General features: G+C 49.0%; 1 protein-coding gene across 5 annotated transcripts in view; it reads left to right on the top strand.

The window, feature by feature from the left end:
- Positions 1-23,728: 23,728 nt before the first annotated feature.
- Positions 23,729-25,500, top strand: part of ZNF512B (zinc finger protein 512B) — a 67,451-nt gene continuing 65,679 nt past the window's right edge. For all 5 annotated transcript variants that reach the window (XM_030533030.1, XM_030533032.1, XM_030533029.1 and 2 more), the window contains exon 1: positions 23,729-23,854. In XM_030533030.1, coding sequence (XP_030388890.1) covers positions 23,773-23,854 — 82 coding nt within the window. In that variant the 5' untranslated portion in view covers positions 23,729-23,772. The remainder of the gene's footprint in view (positions 23,855-25,500) is intronic.

Below are 25,500 nucleotides of genomic sequence, written 5' to 3'. Positions count from 1 at the left end.
CAGTCACAGCCAGTTACCCTCCAAACACAACCTGGGCAGGTGGCTGCTTGTTTCAAAATGACGCTTTCCCCGTGCGGCGTCTGTGCCTGCGCTGTTTCAGTTTGTGACCCTGGGGCAAAGAGCCCATGGTCAGCACCAGCCAGTTGGAAACTGGTAAGGAGCAACAGGGAGCCCAGCATGCCCTCAGCTTCATGGCACATTGAAAGCCAGGGGTCATTCCGATACCAGCGTGTCTGTTCTATCCCCTAGATGGCAGCAGTATGCTTCCACTCCAGCCATCAGCCTACGCACCCGGCTCTCCTGTGCCTCTTATTGCCCTGTGGCAAAGCAGGGTGACTAGATAGCAAGTGTGGAAAACTGGGACTGGGGGAGTAATAGGGTCCTATACAAGACAAAGCCCCTAACATTGGGACATCTGCTCACCCTATGGCCAAGGGCCAGGGGCTTTACTTCCCCAATCGGTGAGCAGGGGCGATGTGAGGGAGTTCATCTTCTATTGCCTGTAGTTTCTTCCCATCCCGCACCTGGCTGGTGCATGCTAGGCTGTCTGAGTGCGCAGGTGGCGGGCAAGGAGAGCGACACTGGAAGCCATGCCGGAGCGAGTAGACGCTCATCACGCCCTTAACACCTGGGGTCAGCTCCGCTACACCTGACAGACAGGTCCCAGCATTGAGGATCCAGGAGAGCGCTCGGGAGTTAGTATCTGGAACAATGCAACTCTTCCCTGGGGGCAGGAGAAGCCAGTCTGCCTCCAACCAAACATTTTGAATCCCCTCTGCTGCCAAGATGGATCGCAGCTGGATCAGCTGTGGGGATGTGGGACCACGGAGGGACAGCTGGCTGGGTTGTTGTGGGTCCATGCTGGTGTATAGTAGCTGTGTCACCCCAGGTCACAGATCCAGCCAAAAACCAGAGAGATGCAAGGTGGACCTAACATGACCCCGTCATCGCTGAGGGGCAGGCACGTGGCCTGGCAGGATGCAGCACTTCCTGACAGGCCGAGAGCCTGACACTAGCAATTTCCCTGCTCTTTCTGGACTTGATCTTCTAGCACTGGTGTCCTCGGGGCTGGAGCCTCCCCTGCGGAAATAAATCCCAGTAGTTTATGCTGGGTTAGCTTCCAAGCTGGCAAGCAGTGGCCCTGAGGGAGTGCGGTCGTAGCAGCCCTTGCAGGCTCTTCCTCCCCCCATGGCCAGCCTGCAAAGGGGCTGATGCCCTTCCTCAGCAGCCCCCGGCTCAGGCCATTGCCCAGGGACCCGTCCTGCTGCCCAGAGTTAGAACACGCTGCCCCTAGCCCCTTTGAAGGCCGTGGCCAGGTTATAAAGCTCTGTCCCAGCAGGTAACGCACGGGCCGAGCCTCTGCCTGAGCCCTCGTCGGGCTCTCTGCTCTGAAGGAAGAGTCTCGATACCGGCCCTCCCCAAAGGAGCAGCTGGCAGGTCCCCACTGAGGAAATCCTGGCTCAGTGCTGGGGGCAGGCGCCCCCATTAACAGCCAGGCGCCTTCCTTTCCTGGAGAAGGTGACCATGGTTGGAACAGCTCTGGCGCCATCTAGAGTCCCCTGCTTTCCATGGCCGCTTGCCGGCTCCTTTCAGGTGTGGATATGGCGAAAGGCTGCTAGGGTCCCTCTGGTGCACCATCTCCTAGCAACTGCAGAAGGTCGGGGGCCCATGATGACCCCATAGCACTACCAACCCCCTTTGATACTGCTGACCACGAGGTGTGGGTCAGATGCTGGCAGGGTGCCACTCAGTGGCTTCATTCTTGGCTCTCTGGGGACCCCAGTGGGTGATGCTGGGCGATTGCCTGGGCAGTGCATGAGGTCGGCGCATGGAGTGCTGCAGGGTTCTGTTCTGTCCCCCCCCGATCCTCCTCACTCTGTGTGCGAGGCCATGCAGGGAGACTGCCGGGTGTTCTGCCAGGCCCAACGGGCACAGTCTGTGCCACCTCTCTCCTGCCCCAGAAAAGTGGAGGTGAGCTGTCTATAGCTCAGCCCTGCCAGGAGGCAAACAGAAGCCTCTGAAGGATTTGATAGGGGCTGTGTCTGTCTGTCCTCTCTACTTATCAAAGAAGGTCTCCAGTTAGGGCCTCTCTGGGTCCGCACCTGTGGCTGGATTCCCAGGTGGCAGCCGCACCCAGAAGTCTTTTTCTCCATCTATTTGGTCCAGAGCTTGTGACCTTCCCTCTCAGATGTGGACTGAAGCAGTTACTCATGGCTGTTACCTCAACATTGAAGCACTGCTCTGCCCTGTGCCTGATGCTACTAGAGATCCTCCATCAGGACTGCTCAGCCCACACCCTAGATCCTTCCAGAAAACCACTCCCCATCTCTTATCTCCTGAGGGGGCAACGAGTCAGCAGAACCCTCTTAACCCTTTCCCAGTAGGATCAATGCCTGTTAACAAAGTGGGGTGTTTCAGGCAAACCCTGCCCACCTCGATGCCTGTTTCAAAGCTTCAGATACCACCAGAGGGTCCTGAAGAACAATTAGAAATATAACCTCTCACCGGCTGTGGCAACTACTGTAACTGCATCATGAACTCACATTCTTAAAGACACAATCTGCCCTATTCCATGGCAAGTATATCAGCGCAGCCAGGCATATACACGTATTCCCAAGGTCATGAATCCCATTTGTGCAAATACTGTGTGAATGGAGAGCACGTGCACACACACGCACACCCTCCTTCCCCCAACTCCCAACTCCTCAAACCCTTCTATAGTATTTTATTGTATTTTTTTGGCATGATGCCTCTGCCATTTCTCAGCTTTCCCAGAGCAATAATAATGACTTGTATTTATCTAGCGCTTATCTGCCAATAGCATTCCAGGCCCTGCACCAAAACCAACACACAAGCCAATGAAATGCAGATTAATAGGGCTCAAACTCATGCAAGATTAAAAACAGACAACAAGTAAAATAAACATAAAGCAACAAAAATCAAATCAAATCAATGCCATGCGAAGAAGGACTTTGGCAACAGAACATTTAAAGCTCAGCCTAAAGCAAATAGAACTGGAAATGGTAGATATTGGGGGCTGTTTAACTTTGACTTTTTCTGCTTTCGGCTATTTTTTGTAATAGGCTGGAAAATGCACCATTGCATCAAATATAATGGCTATCATTTTCTTTTCCCTAAACAATAAGTCTCGATGATAACACTCAGTTATAAATTGTAAAGCTATCATGCTGGGTTTTTGAGCAAGTAAAGCAATCCAATTGAGTATGCAAAATAAATGCCTAATTTGCACACATAGTTACCAAGATTGCCTGGGCAAATTAGGTATCTGCATGCCTTACTTGCCTGCAAATCTGGCTGATTATGTCTCAAATTCAGCAAACACTCACTAGCCAGTATCAGAGGGGTAGCCGTGTTAGTCTGGATCTGTAAAAGCAGCAAAGAGTCCTGTGGTACTTTATAGACTAACAGACATATTGGAACATGAGCGTTCGCGGTGAATACTCACTTTGTCGGATGCATGCAAAATACTTACGTACCTGCTTAACTTTAGGCATGTGCTTTGGTTCCAGTCACGTCAGTGGAGTTTAAGCATGCTGAATGATTTGCTGAAAAGGGATGGATATAAGTGCGTACATAAGGGCTTTGGTGATCAAGGTCTGTTGGTACTTGGAAGACATTCCCCAGCAGATTACACACCAGATCAGATTTAAGGTTTGAATACCTAGACTTAAATTAAACGTGTCCACAGGAAATGACAAACCCATACTTTACCTAAAAAACCCACTTTCTTTTTATCAGTATTATCCTTCTAATAAAGGAATTACTACACATGCAAAAGCAGTGGGGAATGCAAGGCGGCAGGAAGTAATATAATAAACTGACAGGTAAGAAACAATAAAGTCAATATTACAGAATCACATGACAGAGCAAGAGAGCCCTCCAATAATCTCAAAGCATAGCATGCATCTATAACAGACAGGCAATGCTCTTTGGTGGTATACATTTACATATAAGGAGAATCTCATCTGGGGAAAAAGCCAATCACTACTCGCAATCATTTTCCGATATTTCTTATCAGATTGTGCACACACTGGAAAAACCAAAAGGCAGAAGCAGCATGTATGGAGCATATGCAAATCCACTGTTGCGAACAAAAATACTAAATGCAGATATTGATTTCCTTTAGAGTTCTCCAGTACAAGGACAGCTGCAGTTGTGCATCTAAATAACCAGAGTGTGGGGCAGGCTTTAATGCTTTTCACTCATAAGCAGATCTCAAAGCCCTTTACAAAGCGAGTGAGTATCATTCTCACCATCTCACAGACAGGGGAACTGTCAGGCCAGAGCTAGAGTTTGTGTGGAAAAGCTCCAGCTGTGCTAATGATCCGATCCAAGTTGCACAGTGAAGCACTCGTTCCCCTGAAAGACAATGTATTCACAGAAGATACAGCCTGGGCAGTGGAAGGGCTGGCTTCCCCCACATCACTTGCCAGCGGATCTGAAACATGGGCGTATCCTCTGCGCTGATGACGGAAAATGAACATGTGCAGGGTCAACCAAATTCACCAGCCATTGTAGCAGATCGTAGTCAAGTGGAGAGTCGAAAACACTTTGTTACCATACAGCCAAACCTCAGTGGCCCCAGCCATATCAATGATAGACCCTTATTAAAACATGAGCTTGGACACAGTCCCCTGTGAAACCTGGGCTCAGCTCATCAGAATTGCTCATGCCCCTTTCATGCACACCACATCTGAGACTGTGGGAGTTGTGCTCCAATTATGATCCATGCATGAGCTGCCAGCAAGGTTGGAATGTGGAATCTACTGTGTGAGCTAAAGGAATAATTCTATTACCCAGTAGCAGTAGTAGGCTGTCATCCTCCAGTACCGTAGCCACTGGAGAGAGAAGTAGCACACATTTTGCTAATGCAATACATTCACTCTTAGGCATGTGCATGCAGAAACTTTGGCTTTCATGTGCCTGGCATCCAGTGCTCATGGGCATGTCTGGTGCACACAGAATTGCCTATTCACGCTTTCATGCACATTATTATTAGTATTTTTTATTTATTTAATGTATTTATTTATTTGCATCACTGAGGCACTGAGTGGCCTCAGTCCGGGATTGGGTTCCACTGTGTGAGATCGCCACGTACCAAGAGAGCTTGCAGTCACTTTCTGATGGCCAACACAGCCATTTCTGTAATGCAGCCACAGCCTGACACTGAGATCTGTGTCTCTCTTTTCTCTTCTTTCAGGGCTGTGACTCTGGTGGTTCCAGCCTAGTCCCTAGTGGGAATTTCACCACATCACGGAACTGCCACCCCACTAGGCATACACGGGGCCCTTCACTTAGATCCAGACTGGAGCATTACAACACTGGAGTGAGGACATTGCTGCTGGAACTGCGGCAGGGCACCTTGCGTGGCTGCAGCTCACACTGCGCTGGGATCCTGTCAGTTGTGTCTGTTCATCAGCAACAACCTTCCGAAGGGAAAAGCTGCACTATCCTCCACCTCAGGAATGGGAGCAGTCACACCAGGTCAGATGGTTCCATTCTCCTTCACTCATGGCACAACGGGAAGACGCTTCATAGACACCCTATCATGGAGACTAGCTTTCCCTAGGGAATTTTACTGGCGTACCTGTCTTAGGGACATGAAACTCCTTGGAATGGATTTCATCGGAAGCCTTACAAATAATAATGTCCTTGCTGGTATTTCCAGGCCTAATCAATTTCGATTTCTTGCTAATGAACTCAGAACAGTGCCAGGATGGATCAGATGCCATTCAGGACGAGATTGATAATATCATTAAGATTTCCTCAAAGGTCCTTTCTATTTTACCTTGTTAATTAAGCTGGTGCAGAGGAGTCAACCTCGCAGAATGCATAATGAGGCTTGGCCTGCCGAAGGGGGACCCTGCTGTTAATGGGACACAAAATGGTTTCAAATTCATCAACCTGTCTGCGTGGCAGCGGTAACGGGCAAGTCTTGCCCGGGTGGCTGAATGGAATTGTTTTTTCACAGGGGTGGAGTGGAGCAGGATCTGAGAGGGGAAGTGACTGTATCTTTTGCTCTTTACGTACACAGCAACGTGAAGCAGCCACACGGCACAGAACTGTATTTACTAAACAGATACAAACCTGGAAGGCCAGGGTAGGTATACACTGTTCTCTGGCTGGTTTCTGGAGGCCTCTGAAACCATAGAACATGGTGAGCGCCACTGGAGGGCTCACAAACTATTTAAAACAATACTACCCATTCCTAGTCACTGCAGAGGCACCCACAGGAGTCTTACGGTTCTGCTCGCAGACCTTAGGCCAGGAGGAATCTTGCTTATCGATGGGGATTTCTCTCAGCCAGGACTAAATTATGCCTCACCCTGTGGGGTGGGGTGAGGATGGAAGTGAGTAAAGGAAGTTTTGCTCCTTTCCTTTGCAGTGTTCTGGTTGGGCCCTACAGAATCTTGGCTCTTGCACTCCTGATGCACAAGAACGAAGGGAGTGTGGCCCTGATCCTGCGGCAGGACGCAGGCAGCCAGAGCCTTGTGGCAAAGCAGAACCCCCTGAATCATGATGATCCCTGACGAAGAATGCCGTGTTGACCTGCCCCTTCCATGGCAGAGAGAGGACTGGCTGTAATAAACCAAAAGAGGATTCTTTATTGAGGACACTGGCCGTGGGCAGGGCCCTGTAGTTCCTTCTAGCTAGATTCCCCAAAGTGGAGCAGGGGCAAAGTGTTCACACCCTTTCAACTCCCACGCACACCTTCGCCAGCCAGTAGAGCTGGGCCAGAGTGGAAGGGAAATCACACTGCTGCCTGCAAGCGTGGGCAATGGACGGCTAGCCCCTCCAGTCTTCCTTGGCTGCCATGCCTCTGGGAGCAACAGTCAGCATACAGAGTAGCCTGGTCCCCAATATGAACAAGTCCTAAACCCAGAGGGCTGAATCCTCTTTTATGCCAAGCCAATGCACACTGCAATTTAGTGCGTGGGAAATGGTGGTTTTGCTTCCTGTGCAGACTAGGAAACAAAACAGTCCACACAAATCAGAGCAGCCTTAGGGCTGCTCTAGCTAAAGGCAGCCAAAACAATCCCTAGGATTGTTTTGCTGGTCCAGGATCACCAGGGCTACACGTGGTTCCACCTCCTCCCACCCCGATGCACTTCCTTCCCACCCTCCTAACATGCACCTATGGTGGTGTAGAGAGGGAGTGACAAGAAATATTGCAAATTAGGATTCTCCTCCCCACCAGTGGAATCTCAGCCACCCATTTAAGAATCCCTCTGCATTGCTCAAGTAGTCAAGGAACCATCCCACACTCTTGCAGGGGGGCGGGGCAGTTTCAGAGGGGGTGTGGGCAAAACAGAGGAGTTCATAGGAATTAAGGACCAAGCGTTTGGGAGGTTTTAAGCTATCTTGATAGTTTGGGAATAAAAGTTCCAGTAGATGTGGATGGTGAATTAATGGGCACTTAATAAAGGGGAAAGTTTCCTTAATTGGAACGCATCGAAGCAGGGATAATTGTTTCATTGAGGTTGGGTTTTTTAAAAAAGAATTTCCTTCCATTTTAGACTCTCATTTTTAGTTCCTAATTGACCACGCTGAGAGATTTCTCCTTTGAACCATTCTAATGAGATTCCCAGAAAGTTAGCAGGTTTGAAGAATGAAGTCACATGAATAGGAATGAGAGGGGGTCAGAACCAGGAGACCTCAGCATTCTAGCTGGAGAGTTCCATCTAGGTAAAATATAATCAATGCACAAAGATCAAAACAGGCGTTTTGGGGGAGATCTTGATTTCAACGGGACTGCTCTCAGGGCACCAGAGGGCTTATAGTGAGTCCAGGGGAGACTGAGGAGAAACTGGCATTTCATCTTTACCACCCGCTCTGAGAAATTTCATGGTCACTTAAAAAACATAAAATAGGATCTGGAAATTCAGTGGGAAGGATTTGAAATAAGTAATTCAACTGGGTGGCCATTTATGGGGAGTTTGGTCTCAGCCCCACCTGTGATATGCCTAATTTGCCTTCTCAGATGGGGAAAATGGGTCATGTAGCTCTGTCAGACATCTGGGGTAACTGCTTGAGAAAGCTGTCAGAAGCAGAAGGCTCCGGCAGGACACCCCTAAGACATTGGGGGAGAAAGGACTTCAGCCAGGTAGGGCTGGGAGTAGCAGGAGGTCATGGGAGGGGCTTGGTGAAGAGTGAGATGGGATGAATATATGAACTTTGAGAATTTTATTGTGACTGGTTTGTGATAATAAACCAGGGTATTATTGGCCAAGGGAAAAGCCTGTATGGAGTTCTAAGGAGGAGAGGGAAACTGAGGCACGAATGCCTCAGGCTACTCTGGCAGCAGGGACCCTGTTACATCAGTCTAGGAAGGACCTTTGTTTGGGGCAAATTCACGCTGTACAGAGGGGCAACAGAAGGCCTCTTTATCATTTAAATTCCAGTTAATCGCTCATGATAGCATGTATTTTGCCCGCTAAAAGGATTAATCCTAGCTCTCCGGGAAAGCATCAAAGACATCCAGTCTCATGAGGTTTTACTCATTTGTGGGGGAGGGGTCAGAAACTGAATTCACATAATTCCTCTCATTCTGGAGACATGGATATTCCTGGATCAGTAACTGAGCCCTGCACCTGCCCCACAGGGGAGGAACGAGCAGGGGCCGCTGGTGATGTCAGGAAAATGAGAGAGAGCAAGCAACTCCATTTTACCTAGACTAATCCTGAACCTGGCTAAGAAATCAACAGTTCCATGTGCCCTTATGATGTTTGGCAGAGATAAGGGGACTGTGGTGAATGTGTCATCACCGGGCTGTGCTATTTTAAGAGCTGTCTGTGATTTACAGTAAAACCTGAAATTTTCCTGGCGTAATTAGGTCAATGGCTCTCAAGTAAGGGCATAGAAAAGGTAAAAGAGGGGAGCCTCGTCTAGCATCTCCAACCAGCACAAGCCACTTGACTAGCACTCATTGATATTTATGTTGATTTTAGGATGATTATATATAATCCACTGAATAAAATGTGGGCCCAGGCCAGTATCCTTAACTGCCATAAAGAGGTATGGCCACTTCACCCAGTCAGAAGCCATCTCAATGTCTTGAGGTAGAAGCCCACTGTAATGCGGTAAAAAGAACAGGAATACTTTGGCACCTTTTAGAGACTAACAAATTTATTTCAGCATGAGCTTTCATGAGCTACAGCTCACTTCTTCGGATGCACAGAATGGAACACACAGACAGGAGATATTTATACATACAGAGAACATGAAAGGGTGGAAGTATGCATACCAACAGGAAGAGTCTAATCAAGTGAGATGAGCTATCATCAGCAGGAGAAAAAAAACTTTTGAAGTGATAATTAAGATGACCCATAGAAGGTGTGAGGAGAACTTAACATAGGGAAATAGATTCAATTAGTGTAATGACCCAACCATTCCCAGTCTCTGTTTAAGCCTGAGTTAATTGTATCTAATTTGCATATTAATTCGAGTTCAGCAGTCTCTCTTTGGAGTCTGTTTTTGAAATGTTTTTGTTGCAAAATTGCCACCTTCAAGTCACTGAGTGGTTAGAGAGGTTGAAGTGTTCTCCCACTGGTTTTTGAATGTTATGATTCCTGATGTCAGATTTGTGTCCATTTATTCTTTTGCATAGAGACTGTCCGGTTTGGCCAATGTACATGGCAGAGGAGCATTGCTGGCACATGATGGCATATATCACGTTGGTAGATGTGCAGGTGAACGAGCTACTGATGGCGTGGCTGATGTGATTAGGTCCTATGATGGTGTCACTTGAATAGATATGTGGACAGAGCTGGCATCGGGCTTTGTTGCAAGGATAGGTTCCTGGGTTAGTGTTTATGTTGTATGGTGTGCGGTTGCTGGTGAGTATTTGCTTCAGGTTGAGAGGCTGTCTATAAGCGAGGACTGGCCTGTCTCCCAAGATCTGTGAGAGGGAGGGATCATCTTTAACGATAGGTTGTAGATCTTTGATGATGCACTGCAGAGGTTTTAGTTGGGGGCCGTAGGTGATGGCTAGTGGCGTTCTGTTATTTTCTTTGTTGGGCCTGTCCTGTAGTAGGTAGTGGTTTTTAGTGCCAGAGGAGCTTATCTGGGAGGCCTGTTATCTTGTTCTGTGTGGCCAGGGAAGGCAGCCAAAGGCCAGAAAAATACCAGACGCAGTCACTGGATGAGAAGAAGATGGCCCTAGGGAGTAGTTAGTGTCTGGGACAGGGAAGGTATAGGGCCCTCCTAGACTGTTGTTCCCTTACGGGCCTGAGACCAGGAGCCCTGCAGAGTGGATGGGGCAAGACTCCCCTCTCACCCAACCAACACAAACAGGGGGTTGCGGTTACTTAGACCCACCGGGGGAGGATCATGAGAGTTATTAGTTGACTGGGAGGGGTACTCAAAAGGAGACCCTAAGCTTAGTCAAGGGAGGAGCTGCTGAGACTGAGAGGAAGAACTCAGCTGGGATACAGTCCCAGGAAGGAGGGCTGTGAAACCCTGAACCTTGGGGAAGAGTCTACACAGCAAGGAGACCAGGATTGGAAATCACCCAGCCCCACGAAGGAGGACGGTGAAGACTTTGAACTTGAAGGGGGAGTTCACAGACTGGGGACACTGGGGCTGGAAGTACACAGCCCCAAAGATCGTGAAGTCCTGCCTCCAGAAGAGGAGCTCTTTGTGGGAGGAGCTGGTTAATCTGGTAGAGAGGGTAAATATTGTTCTTAAAGACACTGGATGTAAGTGGAATTCATAGGGAATCTGAGGCGAGGTGCCTGCAGGGCCATCTCAGGCCATAAGGGGCTGCACTGGGACAGTAGCTGCCTATACCCACATTCTCAGAATTGTGCACAACTGTATGTGAAAACATATACGTGGACTTGCTGGCCAATATCTATATTCAGTTATTGACGTGCGTTCAACCGCAGCAAAGTTTTGCCTAAATAAATAGACATGGAGTTTAAATCTCACTGAAAATTTGGCCCCTTTATGATTGATCTAAACTTTTTTTGCTGAGTTCTGTAAAAAAGCAAATCCGTTGGTTGAGATGCAGCACCGTTGCCAGTGGTCCGTGAGGCTGCCGTATGCCAAAGGCATGCACTGTGGTGGTGGGATGGGTGTGTTTGTGAATGTGTGTATGTACCCTAATTCACAGTGTATATACACAGTAAATAACACCCCAAGCTGTTTCAGAAATGCAGAAAGCAGCTCCTCCAATTCAGTCCCGGTCTCAGGCTCACAGCCCCCGGTGCAATATTTCAGCTCCCTGTGAGCTCCTGCTGGCATTTCACTCTGTGAAGAAATTAGCTTTGCCTACAGGCCTGGTTGCTCCTGCTCCCAGAGCTGGTGGCTAACCAGAGCTCCAGAGGACTAGCCGCTCCCAGTGTTTGGTTACTGGCGGGAACTCTTGGTGCATGCCACAGGACCTCCCAGCTGTCACCGAAGATAATGGAGCGGTCACCATGCACTTCCTGCACCTGCACCCTGCTGGTACTGCGTGGGTTCACACCAGGGCAGGGCCAAGGCAGACGGTGGAGAGAGCGACGGAACTGCCTCCAGCCTGCGAACTCTCCCCTCTCCAACTTGCCTGTAAGTTGTCATTCTAGCTACATTCCAGCAGCATCTTCTCAGCTGAACCCGCCGTACCTGGAAGTGATCTTTCCAGCCAAGAGTGCTAGCAGCCAGACACTGGTGGGTGAATTCTCAGTGCGAATCCACAGGTGTTCTACACAGTTTCTGGGGAAGGAGGTTGGGGGTGCAGCATGAGGGCACTTGCTGAAGTCAAGGGAAGATTCATTTTTGGGAGGCAATGTGATCTAGTGCCTAGAATACTGAGACTTGGAAGACCTGGGTTCTATGCCTGGGTCTGCCACTGGTCTGCTGGGTAACCTTGGGCAAGTCACTTTCCTGCCCTGGTGCCTCAGTTTCCCATCTGTAAAATGGGATCATGATACTGGCCTCTTCTGTAAAGTGCTTTGAGAACCACCGATGAAAAGAGCTAGGTATTGTCATTGATTTCAGTGGGTGTAGGGTAGGTGGAGAGCACATTCCTTGTCATACATGCAGCCTGTTTGGCTGGGTTGCATCTTCCTTGTGCCAGGTATAGCTAAGATTGCAAGACAGTGATGTTACAGTATTAGCAGGATCCTATCATTCTAGTAATAACGTTGTGTCAAGGATTTCCTCCAGGGATAGGCCTCTGAGGGACTCTATATGTAGGGGACTTGCTCACAGGAAGAGATGGTTTAGACTGGCACGGATGTTTTCATCTGATTGGTTCATGTGGTCTGAAATATACCAGGAACTGCCCACTTTCTAGTCACCCTCTGACTATTCATGGCATCACTTTTCCTCTGCGCTGGCTTCTGGCAGGCCCAGAGTGTGAAAGTGGGAGTGGGCTGGGAAAAGGTGACTGAGATTGTGAAAAATTGAGATGAAAAATTTTGTTCAAATGTTTCTATGACTTATTTACCTATTGTACTTGAGACAAGATTTCTCGAGGAAATACTTTCAAAATATTTCATTTTATTTCAGTGAGGAAAAATAAACTCTGCTCACTTTCACTTTTTAAAAAAACTTTCCTCTCCTGGAAAAGGGGGAAGGGAAGTCTAGGAGTGAGGTGCAGGGAGATGTTTGCTTTGTTTCCCTCACCGAAGCCAAACAATTGTTCAGGGCAAGGGAGGGGAATCCAAATTTTTCTTTTTGAAAAATTGTCCAAAAATAAAAATAACTTCAAAGTGATTTTTTTGTGTGTGAGAAAATGTTCATTTTGTTCAAAAAGACATTTTCCATTGGAAGACACAAGTTTTTTTGGAACACTTTTGACCAGCGGTAGTAAAAACCTTCCCACTGCTGAGAGAGAGAACTATTTCCCCAGGGTAAGCGTGGAACCCTCTCACTTGGGACCGTTATAATTGGACCGGACAAAGCACTAGGAACTGTAGGGGACAGACTTGGAGTATCAGGGTGCTGGACTAGGTGTGGCAGAGCAGATCGGCGCATTTCCATCTCTAAGTTCTGTGGCATGCGCGGACAGAAGAGAGTTCCTGGATGCCTTTGACACAGGGCTAAGTGTATTATCCGTTTAACAAGCACCGGGCAAAGATCACTGCATCATAAATCTTGATTAAACAACCGCACTCCCCCCGCCCCCCTTAGAACAGTCAGCACTTGATTTACCGTGGCTGCCGGGAAGCTGTTGAAGGAAGCTCAACGGCACGAGCTTGGCAAACATAATTTATCCTAACAGCTTTGGCTTGATTCATTTATAGGAGAGAGACAGGCCGTTCGTTTCCAAACAATTATCCAAGCAAAGGGCAGGACCAGTTAACCTTCCCACCAGCCCTCCATAAGTGAGCCCTCCCTGACCCACATATCCACGCGTGCTGACGTTCAAGTAGGCCAAAGAGGTACAAAACGTGCTCCCCGGCTGCAAGGTGGGCAGAACCCACAGGGTTGCAAGCTCGGAGACACAGACAGACATTATGTGGCTGACCGAGAGGCAGAATTTTGTGAGCAGAATCGTAATCCTGGCTCCCCATGGTCCATGAGGACTGAGGCCCTTGCAGACATGAAGTTTCTCAGGGAACAGGTGTTTGTTGTTTTTTGGGAGGGGTAGAGAGAAGCTGAGAAAAAATGAGTGGCATCTTCAGCATCCCCTGCTGGGATGATGTTTCATAGCTGAATGTGTAAAAGTAAAGCTTAGAGCATCTGCCTCATTTGAGAGAAAGGTACCTGTGTGCTAACTATAGGGAATTCCCGATCTCTGCATTCTGGCCCTGCTTCCCACTAACCACCCTCTTTTGCTGCCGACTGTAGACTTCAGGTGATATTTTCAGCACGTTGTGGTGTACATTTACCTTGCTTGGGTAGGTAACTGAGTATGCAGTCCCAGCAATTGTGCATGTCAGGTGGGTAACTTATGAGCAGAAACCCAGGAACTGCATATGCAAATCCGGTAGTTGTGCATGCTATCCCAGCAATGATGTGTGCAAAACTGGTGTGCAATTGCATACCTGTCCTATCTGAAATTCTGTCCCTTTATCAGCTTTCTTGCTTCCCAGAGGCATAGAACAGCCTCCTATTTAATATACATCAAGCTCTACCACTTCCTAGCTTTGTAAATAGCCTTTAACCACATCTGTCCCACAAAACATTCCAACTTTAATGCCATGTTCCCCTTGGGTTTGCTCTGCATTGCACCTTATCAGACCAGCTTTTGGATTGTAGTTTCTTCAGGGCAAGGGTCTCTATGGATGGTCTCTGTCATCTATCACACAGTGCACTGATAATGCCACATAAAGAATAAATAACACGGTGTTTTGATTTCTGGGGCCTCATTTCTCTCTTCAGGGAGGAACATTCTCCATTAACCTTCCCCTCTTTTCACTTCTCTGTTTGCATCGCAGCCATTTTGCTTCCTCGCTCTATCTAAAATTAAATCTGTTCGGGTTTAGAGTTGGGTGGGGTTTTTTTGGCTTATATTTGCTGAGTACATGCAAGCACAGGAAAACATCAGCATAATTCATACCACACACAATCGTCTTGGCCTCGGTTTGCAATCAAAGGCACATGTTGCGAAATAAGTGCCTTTCATAAGGAGGTCTGAAGATAGCCCGGGTGCTGTTTCACAAACCATTAGCGAGTCTCTCTTTGTTCTGATATCGCACTGCCTCAGCCTAAACCATGAGCAACCTCAAATGTTCCTGAGCTGTGACTATGACACAGCCAAGCTGCACTATGTTGATTGATTTATTTTTATTAGGGGTGATAGGAAAAAGTGACTGTTGTTGATCCCTTTGATCACTTGCTACCGGTCTCCCTAATCCCTGTGAACTGGGCTGTTGTGGTGCACAAACTATCGTGAGGACTGTTGTGTGCAGGAAACAGCAAACTCCCTACAGGGAGAAAGTGAGTCTGAGGCTGTACGCTTTGTGATTCTGTCTGTGCTGCATGGGAGTCCGTGCATGGCCAATGGAACATCCCAAAGTCCTGGCCTGGGATAGGCAGCCACCATTAGTGCTGGCCCTCTGGCCTGGATGATGGAGAGAGACTTGGAAGCAGGCTGAACTTGCTGCCCCACACAAAATCCATTACGCTGTTAGCGGTGCCATTCCTTGAATGACCTATTAAGCCAGACGTTAACTGCTCTGTTGCTATTCCCACAGCAGTCACCGAGTGCTGACGTTCCAGGGATGCGCTTTAACCCGCAGGCAGGACCTGCCCCTGTTCCCATGAGCCCAATGGGATTTTGACTAAAATTGGAAGTAGGATCAGGGCCATACCAGTACGTGGGCAGCACTGGAGGAGTTGTTGCCTCGTTACGTAGCACTGAAGCAGCTAAAGGTCCCTTCGTACTGAAGAGAGCAGATGGCCACCTGCCCTCGTCAATGGTGTGCATGTGTGTGCACACTTCACAGCCACTTCATTGCCTACGTGGTCCCTGCGCTCCTAGGAGTTATTGTTACTTTGTAAAGTGCCTCGAGAGTGCTGGGGTATGAAAGATGCTCTATAAATCTAAATTCTATTTGATTCCAGCAGATTTAATGGGTCTGAAAGAAGCTGTTACAGCCAATTGGGTATTAACATGTGTTTTAAAATTATTCACCATGTAACAACCTACTTACAGGATAGACCTGTGGGGCCGGGGGAGAGGAACCGTTCCAGTTTAATGAAGAAATAATATATGTTCCAAAACTGGCTTAACACCTACTTGTGCGTGTGAGCAGACTCTGAATTTTCAAAGATTTATCACTGCATGTTAGGAAATAGTCATTCTGGGCCACTGGGGCATGTTTCCGACTCCAATATGAAAGATATTTTGTTTCTTTTTAACTCTCACCCAAGTGTCTTGCCAAGTCAGGCCTGAACTAACTAGAGAAATCTGGAGTTACGACTAAAGACTTGGGGTACTACTTTGTTCTTAATTCACCCAGTTGTGGGGGGTTGTGTCTTTCAGCTGATACTGAGGGCCCAGTGTTGTGAATCATTAGACGTGGAGGGTGCTTAACAGCTGGCAGGAGGGGGCCCTAAGAATGGGATTTCATTTCGGGCATGGTGTTATAGCTCTTACTCTTTGCCAGGGCCGGCTCTAGGCCCCAGCGCTCCAAGTGTGCGTGGGGCAGCACCTTCCAAGGGGAGGCACTCCAGCTCCTTTTTTCTTTTTTGCCTGGGGCACAAAAAGCCGGGAGCCGGCCCTGAGCGGAGGTGAGCTGCAGTGGTGGGGGGTGTGGGGAGGAGTAAAGAAAGTAACCGGGGTGGAGGCAGAGGAACCGCTCCCCCCCAGCTCACCTCCGCTCCACTGCCGCCTGCTCCCCCAAGCGCACCGCTGCTCCGCTTCTCCCCCCTCCCTCCCAGGCTTGCCAACCCCTGACCCCGCTTCCCATCTGGAGCACAGGAGTGAAGCAGGCCCCAGATCCTGCTGCCCAGTGGGAGCTCGAGGGCCGGCTTAAAACATCTGAAGGGTGCTCACCCCAATGTATTGTCTACCATCTGCTATTGGGCTTGTTTTGTTTTATGCACTTGGAGTTTAAGTAATAGTAAATATTTTTTGCTATGAAAAAATAAAAATATAAATTATTTTCAAGATGCATAAAAGCACCAGCGCAGAGTTCGGGACACATTTTCCAAAAGCTCCAGCAGTAACTGAGCGCACCTGTGCAAAACCACATTCGTGATGCCAGTCGAAAACTGGGCATGCAAACTGGGTGCTTTGGGCTTTTTGCAAACTCAGCTACTTCCCTGTTGGCATGTGCAGTTCTCCAGTTTGCTTGGGCAGACATAGGCACTTATGGATTCTGCTTTCAGAGTGTGTGACCCTTTGTCCAGCCCCTCACCTGCTGTAAACCGTTCTGCACCATTGAAGTCAACACAGCTACACCAGCTCAGGAGCTAGAGGCTGAACTCCAAAGTTATTTGTTACTTAAACAAGCAAAATCAATCGCTCTTTACAAAAGAAATAAAATAGGGCCAGATCCTCAGCTGGTGTAAATCAGCATTGACTCACTGGAGCTACAAAAACAGGGTTTCAATGGTTTGTGAGCCCTCTAGTGGTGCACTCTGTGTTCTGTGGTTTTTTTCAGACACTGCTAGAAATTGGTTGAGGATTTGGCCCATATGTTTATAAATAGCTTGAATCGACTGCTGGCCAAAGATGCCAGCTTGACAACCCTGGAGACTGGAGTCCTCTTTGTATCCAGACAATAGGCGGGTAGTAACGGGGCAAGCATCCAGAGACTGCCCTGCTAGTGTGTCTCACTCCCAACCAGCTTGGAGAGAGAAGTTCAGTCTCAATGCTCCGTTCAGTCCTTGGCCTCTCTGAGATTACCAACAAGGGAGCAAATTTGCGCCAATGGCAGCAGTGTTCTTGAAGCGGATCTGAGACCCCTGGAGCCATCCTGCACAGGCCACCAGGTGGGGACAGTTTGTGGTCAACGCCATGGCAGGCTGCACCGTGCCAAATCTTGCAGGTGGTTTTGTGATGCAAAGCAGAAAGGGCTGGTCTGAGATCACCAAACTTCTTGACCCTTGAGAGCTAGAAAGGAATCTCAGCTCGTCTCCAGCGCTGGCAGAAGGGTAGGACATGAACCAGGCAGGTGCTGAGCATTTTATGGGGGGTAATGAGCACCCTCCACTCCGAGTGCTCAGTACTTTGCAAGACTGAGTTTGTAGGGCACTGTCCTTCCGAGCCATGGAGATCCCTCCACTGGGACAAGCCAGGAGTGAGAAAAGCACTCAGAGACATGGGTGTGAAGAGGCATTTGTCCCATATGATGCCCTTTCAGGTCACATCGTTTTTGCTCTCAGCAAAATCCTCCCTTGCCAACAGTTAATAAATTATGAGCCGAATGCCTGTGGAACAGCAGGGTTACTAGCTGCCAGCAAAGGCTATCTTTAATATCACTTTAATTTGCCTTTGCCTCTTGAGATGATAGTGGCTGTTTGTTTTGCTCCACTCTGACTAATGCCCTTGGTTTTCCCCCTTCAGGATCATCAGTATTACTTCTCTGTCCTGCCTGGAAATGCAGGAGAGCCACTGCAAGAGGAAGGGAAGGAACCACAGATGTATTTTAGGATGAAAGAGGATGTGTAAAAATGAAAAGGCTTAAGCAGAGAGCACGGTAAGATGGTCTCTGCAAATATTTATCTGATCCTGGCCACGTAATTGCTTTCCTCGTCGCTGGGTCTGCAAATCAATTTCATTTACATCCTTTGATTGCTTCATCCTCCACTGCCTTGCACCTTCTGTAGTCATTTCCTTCTGCCCCCCCAAAATGGGGGCAAATTGCCACCATTCTACATTGGCTGTTTCACACCCAATTTGCGTGCAGTATAAATGGGGACACAAGGTGCAAAGCATTGGAGAATCAGACCCTCTATGTCAGGGGTAGGCAACCTATGGCATGTGTGCCCAAGGCAGCACACAAACTGATTTTCAGTGGCACTCACACTGCCCGGGTCCTGGTCACCGGTCCGGGGGCCTCCGCATTTTAATTTAATTTTAAATGAAGCTTCTTAAACATTTAAAAAACTTATTTACTTTACATACAACAATAGTTTAGTTAGATATTATAGACTTCTAGAAAGAGACCTTCTAAAAACGTTAAAATGTATGACTGGCACGCGAAACCTTACATTAGCATGAATAAATGAAGACTCAGCACAGCACTTCTGAAAGGTTGCTGACCCCTGCTCTATGTTATGGGCCTGATTTCCCCACTCTAGTTTTATGCAAAAGTGAATCAGGCATAAAACTAGAGTAAGAGTGACTGACTTTTTTTTCTTCTTCTGTATTTGTACTCTTAGGCACTCTAATAACCCAAATCACAAGAAGAGGCCAAACTCTGATCTTAATCACACTGGTGTCAGTCCAGAGTAGCTGTTGATTTCAGTGGCGTCACCTCAAACTTGCACTCATGCAATAGATCAGAATCAGGGCTGCAGCGCTCACAGCTGATCTCTAACAATGAAGCAGCAAAAGCGCCTTCTCCTCCCCCAGGCTGTGCAGGGCGATTTGCCTTGGTGAAATCCCCCATGCTGTGTGGCTCTGTTTTTATGTGTGTAGGTTATACGCCAATAATCTTTTTTACAAATCCCAGGAGAGGGGGAAGCTAAGCAGTTCCTCGTGGCTCGTTCCCCCTTTCAGACCTCTAGCGCTCCGCAAGCACCACCTAATTGCTCCACACAGGACCTCCGAGGTTTCCTTCCCTCTGGCTTCTGCCGCCCCTCCCGGAAGGCTATTGCACATGGTTACAATTCTCTGCCTGCAGGCAGCTTCCCAACAGCTGTTCTAAATTTGCTGGGGGGATTTCCAAGTTAATTTCTTGCCCCCTTTCCCTTGTCCCAGCGTGGTCTGAAAATACTGTAATATAAAGTCCATCACAGTTACTATTTAAGAGGTAGGGACCTCAGTCAAACCTGTGGTTGGCTGCTATCCGAGCCTGCTAATGCTGGTCTAGGTGGTTGGGCTACCTTGCACTCATAGCTCATACGTAGAAAATGCTGAGAGCAAACTTCGGGGCACCTGAGCAAGGGCTCCATTACATCAAGTTCGTAAGGCAATGACAAGGAAGGAGAGCACATTCCAGGGGGCTGGGTACTTTCTGTTTCCCTTAGACGTCCAGGCTCCTGCTCTGTGCTGCCCATGTGGGTGTGTATTTCTCAGGACGTGTGCGCGTAGTAGGCCTAGCCAGCAGCGGAGGAACATGTGGGACATTACGGAGGAGTGTTTAAAAAGGCATCTGCACTCGGTTTGTGGCCTTGTCCTGAGGAGTCTCTGAACGTGCTCAAGATGATCCATAGTCCCACCGGGTACATGAAACTAACTGTCAGTAACAGCTTTCCCAGCTTCCCTGACTGAGGCAGCTTAATGCCTCCCTTCACATCCGGCTGCGTGGCTGGGAAGTAAGCTGCCCCAGATATGCCTCATTTTATAGCAAGAAGGGGGGCTGGTCCTTCACTTCTCACCCCCGGGTCTAATTATTAGGTATTATTATTAGCATGCAGTTATATGCTCTGCACAGATGTTAATTCAGCTCTTTCCTTGGGATGGAGACAAGAAGGGAACCCACTAGGAGACTCTGAGTGGGATTCATTAGGTGGGACTCCCCTTTGCACTTTCCACCTGAAAATGGCAGAAGCCCACCTAATGTGGCCTTGACCAAAAGGAGAATGAAAGATTAACAAATCAAAGATTGTTTTGGTGCCCTTTAAGGGACTATTCACTATGCTGGCATGTGTGTTTTATTGCGTTCTTGATGGCCGGCTCCAAGCCAGTCTCAGTGCATTGTGGGTAGGGCCCTACCAAATTCACGGCCATGAAAAATGGATCACGGACTGTGAAACCTACTCTTCCCCTGTGAAATTTGGTCTTTTGTGTGTTTTTACCCAGATTTCAAAGGGGAGACCGGTGTTTCTCAAACTGGGGGTCCTGACCCAAAAGGGAGTTGCAGGGAGGTCCCAAGGTTATATTAGGGGGTCACAGTATTGCCACCCTTACTTCTGTGTTGCTTTCAGAGCTGAGCAGCTGGAGAGCAGCAGCTGTTGGGCAGGCGCCGAGCTCTGAAGGCAGCGCCCTGCCAGCAGCAATGCAGAAGTAAGCACGGCCACCCTTACTGCTGTCTTCAGAGCTGGGATCCCGGACAGCTGCCGCCGCTCTCCAACAGTGCCACTGCCAGCAGCAGCGCAGAAGTAAGAGTAGCAGTACCGTTACCCCCCTACAATAACCTCCCCCCAGGCCCCACAACTCCTTTTTGGGTCAGGACCCTACAATTACAACACTGTGAAATTTCAGATTGAAATAGCTGAAATCATGAAATGTAATGATTTTTAAAATCCTATGACCATGAAATTGACCAAAATAGACCATGAATTTAGTAAGGCCCTAATTATGAGAGGTTTGCAAGGACTTGGCTTGTACATCTAATTTCCCCACTAACTGGGTTAGAAAAGTGGCTCTTGTTTTAGCTTTCCAGCAGGAAACATGTCATTAACACCCCACTGGCCCATTTCATCTCTGCCATAACTCCACTAGCCTCAGTGAAGTAGATGCCAGGGATGAATCTGGCCCTGAGTTTTAACACACAGCTGCACAGTATCTTCTGAGATCTCAGAAGGCTTTTCCTTCTCATGGTTGTTAATTTCCACTGCCACCATCAAAAGGCAGGGAGGGAGTTAGCTATTCACCTGCACAGCACACTGTGCCAACTTCCCCCAGCAAATGAAAGTCCCTCCCTGTTCACCCCCTGCTGTAAGCTGAGCCTGAGCAATCTTGTCAGGGCCATGAACCATGCAGGAACTTTTCTGAGGCTTTTTTTTTTACTTCCAAGGCTTTCTGCAGCAGAAATTGCTAAATTTGGATCCTCTTCCCTGTGTGCGCTGCTTGCAGCAAGAGGTGGTGGAAAAATCCTCATAGAGCCCAAAGCTGGGGTAGGTTAGTGTTAGAACATAGGTCCCTGACTCCTGGGTTCTGTTGCTGGCTTTGCTAACTTTGGGTTGGGGCCAGTCCTTATGAGCATGTGCGCACACATATAACTTTACTCATGTGAGTAGTTCCTGTAAGTAGTTTCAGGATTGGACCCTATTTTATCACACAGCTCTGTGCCTCAGTTTCTCCATCTGTAAAATGGGGATAATAATACTTATCTCCCTCAAATGGGTGGCATGAGGCTTAATCCACAAATGTTCTTAAATCACGTTGAGAGCCAGGGATGAAGGTTCAGGTATAAATGCCGGGTGTGTGTGGTACTACATGGATTGCAACAAATGGTACTTAAAGGATGAGGTCTGTAACAGCCTTTCCCTGGGGAAAATCTACCAACCATTCTGCCAGTCTGTGAGAGTGCTCTTGTCTTAAATGCCAGCCAAGAAAGCTAATGTCATTTGTTCTAAGGAGGAACTAGACTCAAGATTCCAAGCATGACAGCTCTCAAATTCTGGGTACAGCTATAATTTCTATTAATTATCTTTACAGTAACAATCTTTGGCCCTTATATAGCACCTGGTCTTATCCTCAATATACAGATGGGGAAATCAAGGCACAGAGAGGTAACACATGTTCCAAGGTCTGAGGTTTCTTATCTCCCCCTTCCCTGTTCCCTAACCACTCAACCTCCCGTTACATACAGAGAGGTCATGGGCCTAACCTTCCACCCTACCTTCTGACTCCCTTCTAATTAACTCCATCTGTGGGTGTCTCTCTCTTTTCAGTACTTGACACTTGGTGAGAAGGACGACTTTTTTTTCCTCCTCAGAAAATCATCTCAATTTTGATGCCAACAGCTGAGCTTGATTTAGCCCTTGCGTGCATGTGCATTTGCAATAGCGATAATAATCATTGATACCAACAACATGCTGGCTTGGTTCCATCTTTTTCTCTCATAGTTTCACTGCACTCTTTTCTCACCTCCTCCTCAGTCAGCTCACAAAGATCTGCTTGTGAGTAATCTGCTCCTGGAGGGCATGATCCTGCAGAACCCTCCCTGCTGTGCTACTCCAATTGAAGTCAATGAGGCCCTTAGACTTTGAACTCTTTGGAAGAGTGGGCTTCATTCTCCCCTACTTTGCACCTGGTCTCATTTGCAGTTGTGCAAGAGGACTGGGGAGCTTTACTCTTCTGATATGGTGATATCAGTGGGCACTCCCTTTCCATAGGGCTGTATGAGGACACAAGCTACCTGACAGAGAACAAGCCAGACCATTGTCTCATATGCCTGCAAAGCACTCTACGCACACAGGCCCTCCTCCTGTAAATTCTTACCCATGTGCTTAACTTCCCCCCTTGGGTGCCACAGAAATACTTGGGACACTATGGACAGGGGCTGTTTCTCTTTTATACCTGATATAGAAACTGCCCTTTCATAGTTTGCTTATTTAACCCAGATTCCTGAGAGTTTGTCCCCTGATTGTAACGTATCAGCGGGGTAGCCGTGTTAGTCTGGATCTGTAAAAGCAGCAAAGAGTCCTGTGGCACCTTATAGACTAACAGATGTTTTGGAGCATGAGCTTTCATGGGTGAATACCCACTTCGTCAGATGCATGTCCCCTGATTGCTAGGGCTAAGTAACGGGTGGGTATGTGCCAGGGAGTCCACTTCTGCTGAGGAGGGACCATAGGTGCTGGAACAGGGGCCCTGCTGCACTCCCTGGCTTGAAGTGGTCTCCATTAAATACAGGGCTTACAGTTTGGTTCAGTGGCTCTCAGCACCCCTGCTATAAATATTATTCCAGCCCCTCTGGGAGGGATAGCCCTAGAATTAACCAGGGTCGGGCACAACCTCAGTGGAGGGAAAACCTGTGGGGAGCCAGGGTCTGTTTGCACACACAACACACAGCCCCACTGTAAATTAAACCCAGCGGGGTGGAGGCTGGACTATCCCCTTGATCCAAAGGGGCCTGGGCAGAGCCACCTGCTGCCAGCCAGCTCCAGTCCCCTGCGCCCTCGGGCGCCCAGGCAGCGGGTGTCTTGCACTTCTGCCCCCTGCCTGGCCTCTGGCCCTGCGTTTGCTAGAAGAGGGCCCCGAGCGCTGTCCACTTCCCACCTTTGGACGTTTCCAAGCGGGCTGCTCCCGATCGCACCTGCCTCCTGCGCCCTGGGCGCGTCGCAGGGTGCCCGCGCTCGCCTCTCCAAGCCCCCCCGGCTCCACCCAGGCGCCCGGGTGGGGGGGGGGGACCGAGCCCACTGTCTCCGAGCGGAGGCTTGTTGCAGTATTAAAATAATAACGCGAGAGTTGCAAGTTGCTTCCCCGACCGTAAAACTGTCAAAGGTAGCCGGGAAGGGGGGCGCGGGGGATCGCGCATGAGCCAGCGCCGCCTCGCCCGCTCCAAGCGCGCGTGTGTGTGCGTGCGGGGGCCCTGGAGAGCTCGCCACAAGCACCGAGGTAAGGAGCCCCCCCCTTGGCAACCCTCCTCCCTTCCCCCGCCCCCCTGGTCCTTTTCCACCCTTGGCCCTGCTTTTACTCCGCCCGTTCGCCCCCTCCCCGGGCCCGATCGCCCCCTCCCGAGGATTTTGCTGCTTCCTTTCCCGGTGCGCCTGGGATTCCTTCCCTCCCCCCCCCGCCTTCTCTCTCCCTCTTCCTCTCTCCTCCTTCTACATAAAAAAGTCGCCATTTTGCTTCACTGCCTTTTCCTCCTCCCCTTAATTATTTTTCCCAGCACAAGAAATAAAAATAGTTTTTCGCCCCCTCCCTTTTGCAAAAAAAAAAAAAAAACACCCAACCCCACACCCCCTCCCTTTTTCTTAATAGAGGGTGGACACTAAATCCAGAGGGCGGAGGAGGCGATCTGGGGGGGCTGGGAGTGCAGGGCGGGCTAGGAGTGCAAGGGGATTTTTCTTTTTCTTTTCTCTTTTTTTTTTTTTTTTGCAGTGTTGGCACTTTAAAGAAGGGGGCTTGGAAGTTGCTCCCCTGAGTCTCAGTGCAGCCTCCCGCAGCAGTGCGCTCCTTGCCCCACGCGGTGACAGATGACATCCACGTGGGGAGCCCCTTCTGCCCACACCTTGGCCAGGGGGAGGGACCGCAAGGCGGGGGGCACCTGCGGCCAGCTGAGCTCCAGGAAGGGGGGCAGGAGTACAGGCAGGTGAGCTCAGCTCACACCTGGGCAGGTCACATGGCAGCCAGCTGGGCAATGGGAGGGGCAGGGCAAGGACACTCAGGCCAGGTGGGCACAGCGAGGGCAGGCCAGGCCAGGCCAAGGTCATGTGAGCCATGTGGCTGCCAGATGGGGAACCCAGGGGGATGACAGCCAGGTGGGCCCTGGGAGAGGTAGATCAGGCAAAGGGCAAAGCATGCAGGCAGGTAATGAGACGGATAAACAGGGACATGACAGGTGGCTGGGCTCCCATAAGGATGGAGCAGATCAGAGACAGTACATCCAGGTGGGCACTCCCATGGCCCAGACCAGGGATGTTATAGCCACCTGGACATTGACATGGGCTGGGCAAGGCAGGGGCATTTAGTCAGCTGAGCACTCGCAGCAGGGACATGGCAGCTGGCTGGATGTTTTCATAGGATGGGCTGGGTCAGAAACCGTACAGCTAAATTGTGCCTTCTATAAAGCCAGCCCAGAGACGTTCTCTCCAGGTTGTCATTGTCATGGGCAGGCTAGGTCAGATCTGGGACATTACAGCTTCATGAGCACTCACATAGGCTGGGGCAGAGACTTCTGTGCCAGGTGGGCAGTTGGCTAGGGAGGCCAGACAGGGCTGTGAATGCTATAAGTCAGATTAGGTTAATTCTGTTTAATGTCTTTTAGGTTTCATGCTTTACCATCAGCTTTGGTGCCGGGGGCGGAGTGCTAATATGTTTGAAACAGAAACTTTAAACCATCAGAAGCTTTGTGTTTGTGTGCATGCGTGTGTATGCACACATACTCATTGTGATGAAAGATGGGCACATTTACACCCATTTTAACCTGGTTTTAGGTCTGTCCTTTCAAACTGCAGTACTGAACGATATAAATGTAAAATCTACCATCTCTGAATTCCAGCGCAGCTTTTGTGTGGCTGTGTTGTTCCTCCACTGCTTGA

The sequence above is a fragment of the Gopherus evgoodei genome, chromosome 14 (genome assembly GCF_007399415.2).
Source record: "Gopherus evgoodei ecotype Sinaloan lineage chromosome 14, rGopEvg1_v1.p, whole genome shotgun sequence".
NCBI lineage: Eukaryota > Metazoa > Chordata > Testudines > Testudinidae > Gopherus > Gopherus evgoodei.
The sequence above is the reverse complement of the archived record's forward strand: the minus strand, read 5'-3'. Positions and strand labels throughout refer to the sequence as shown.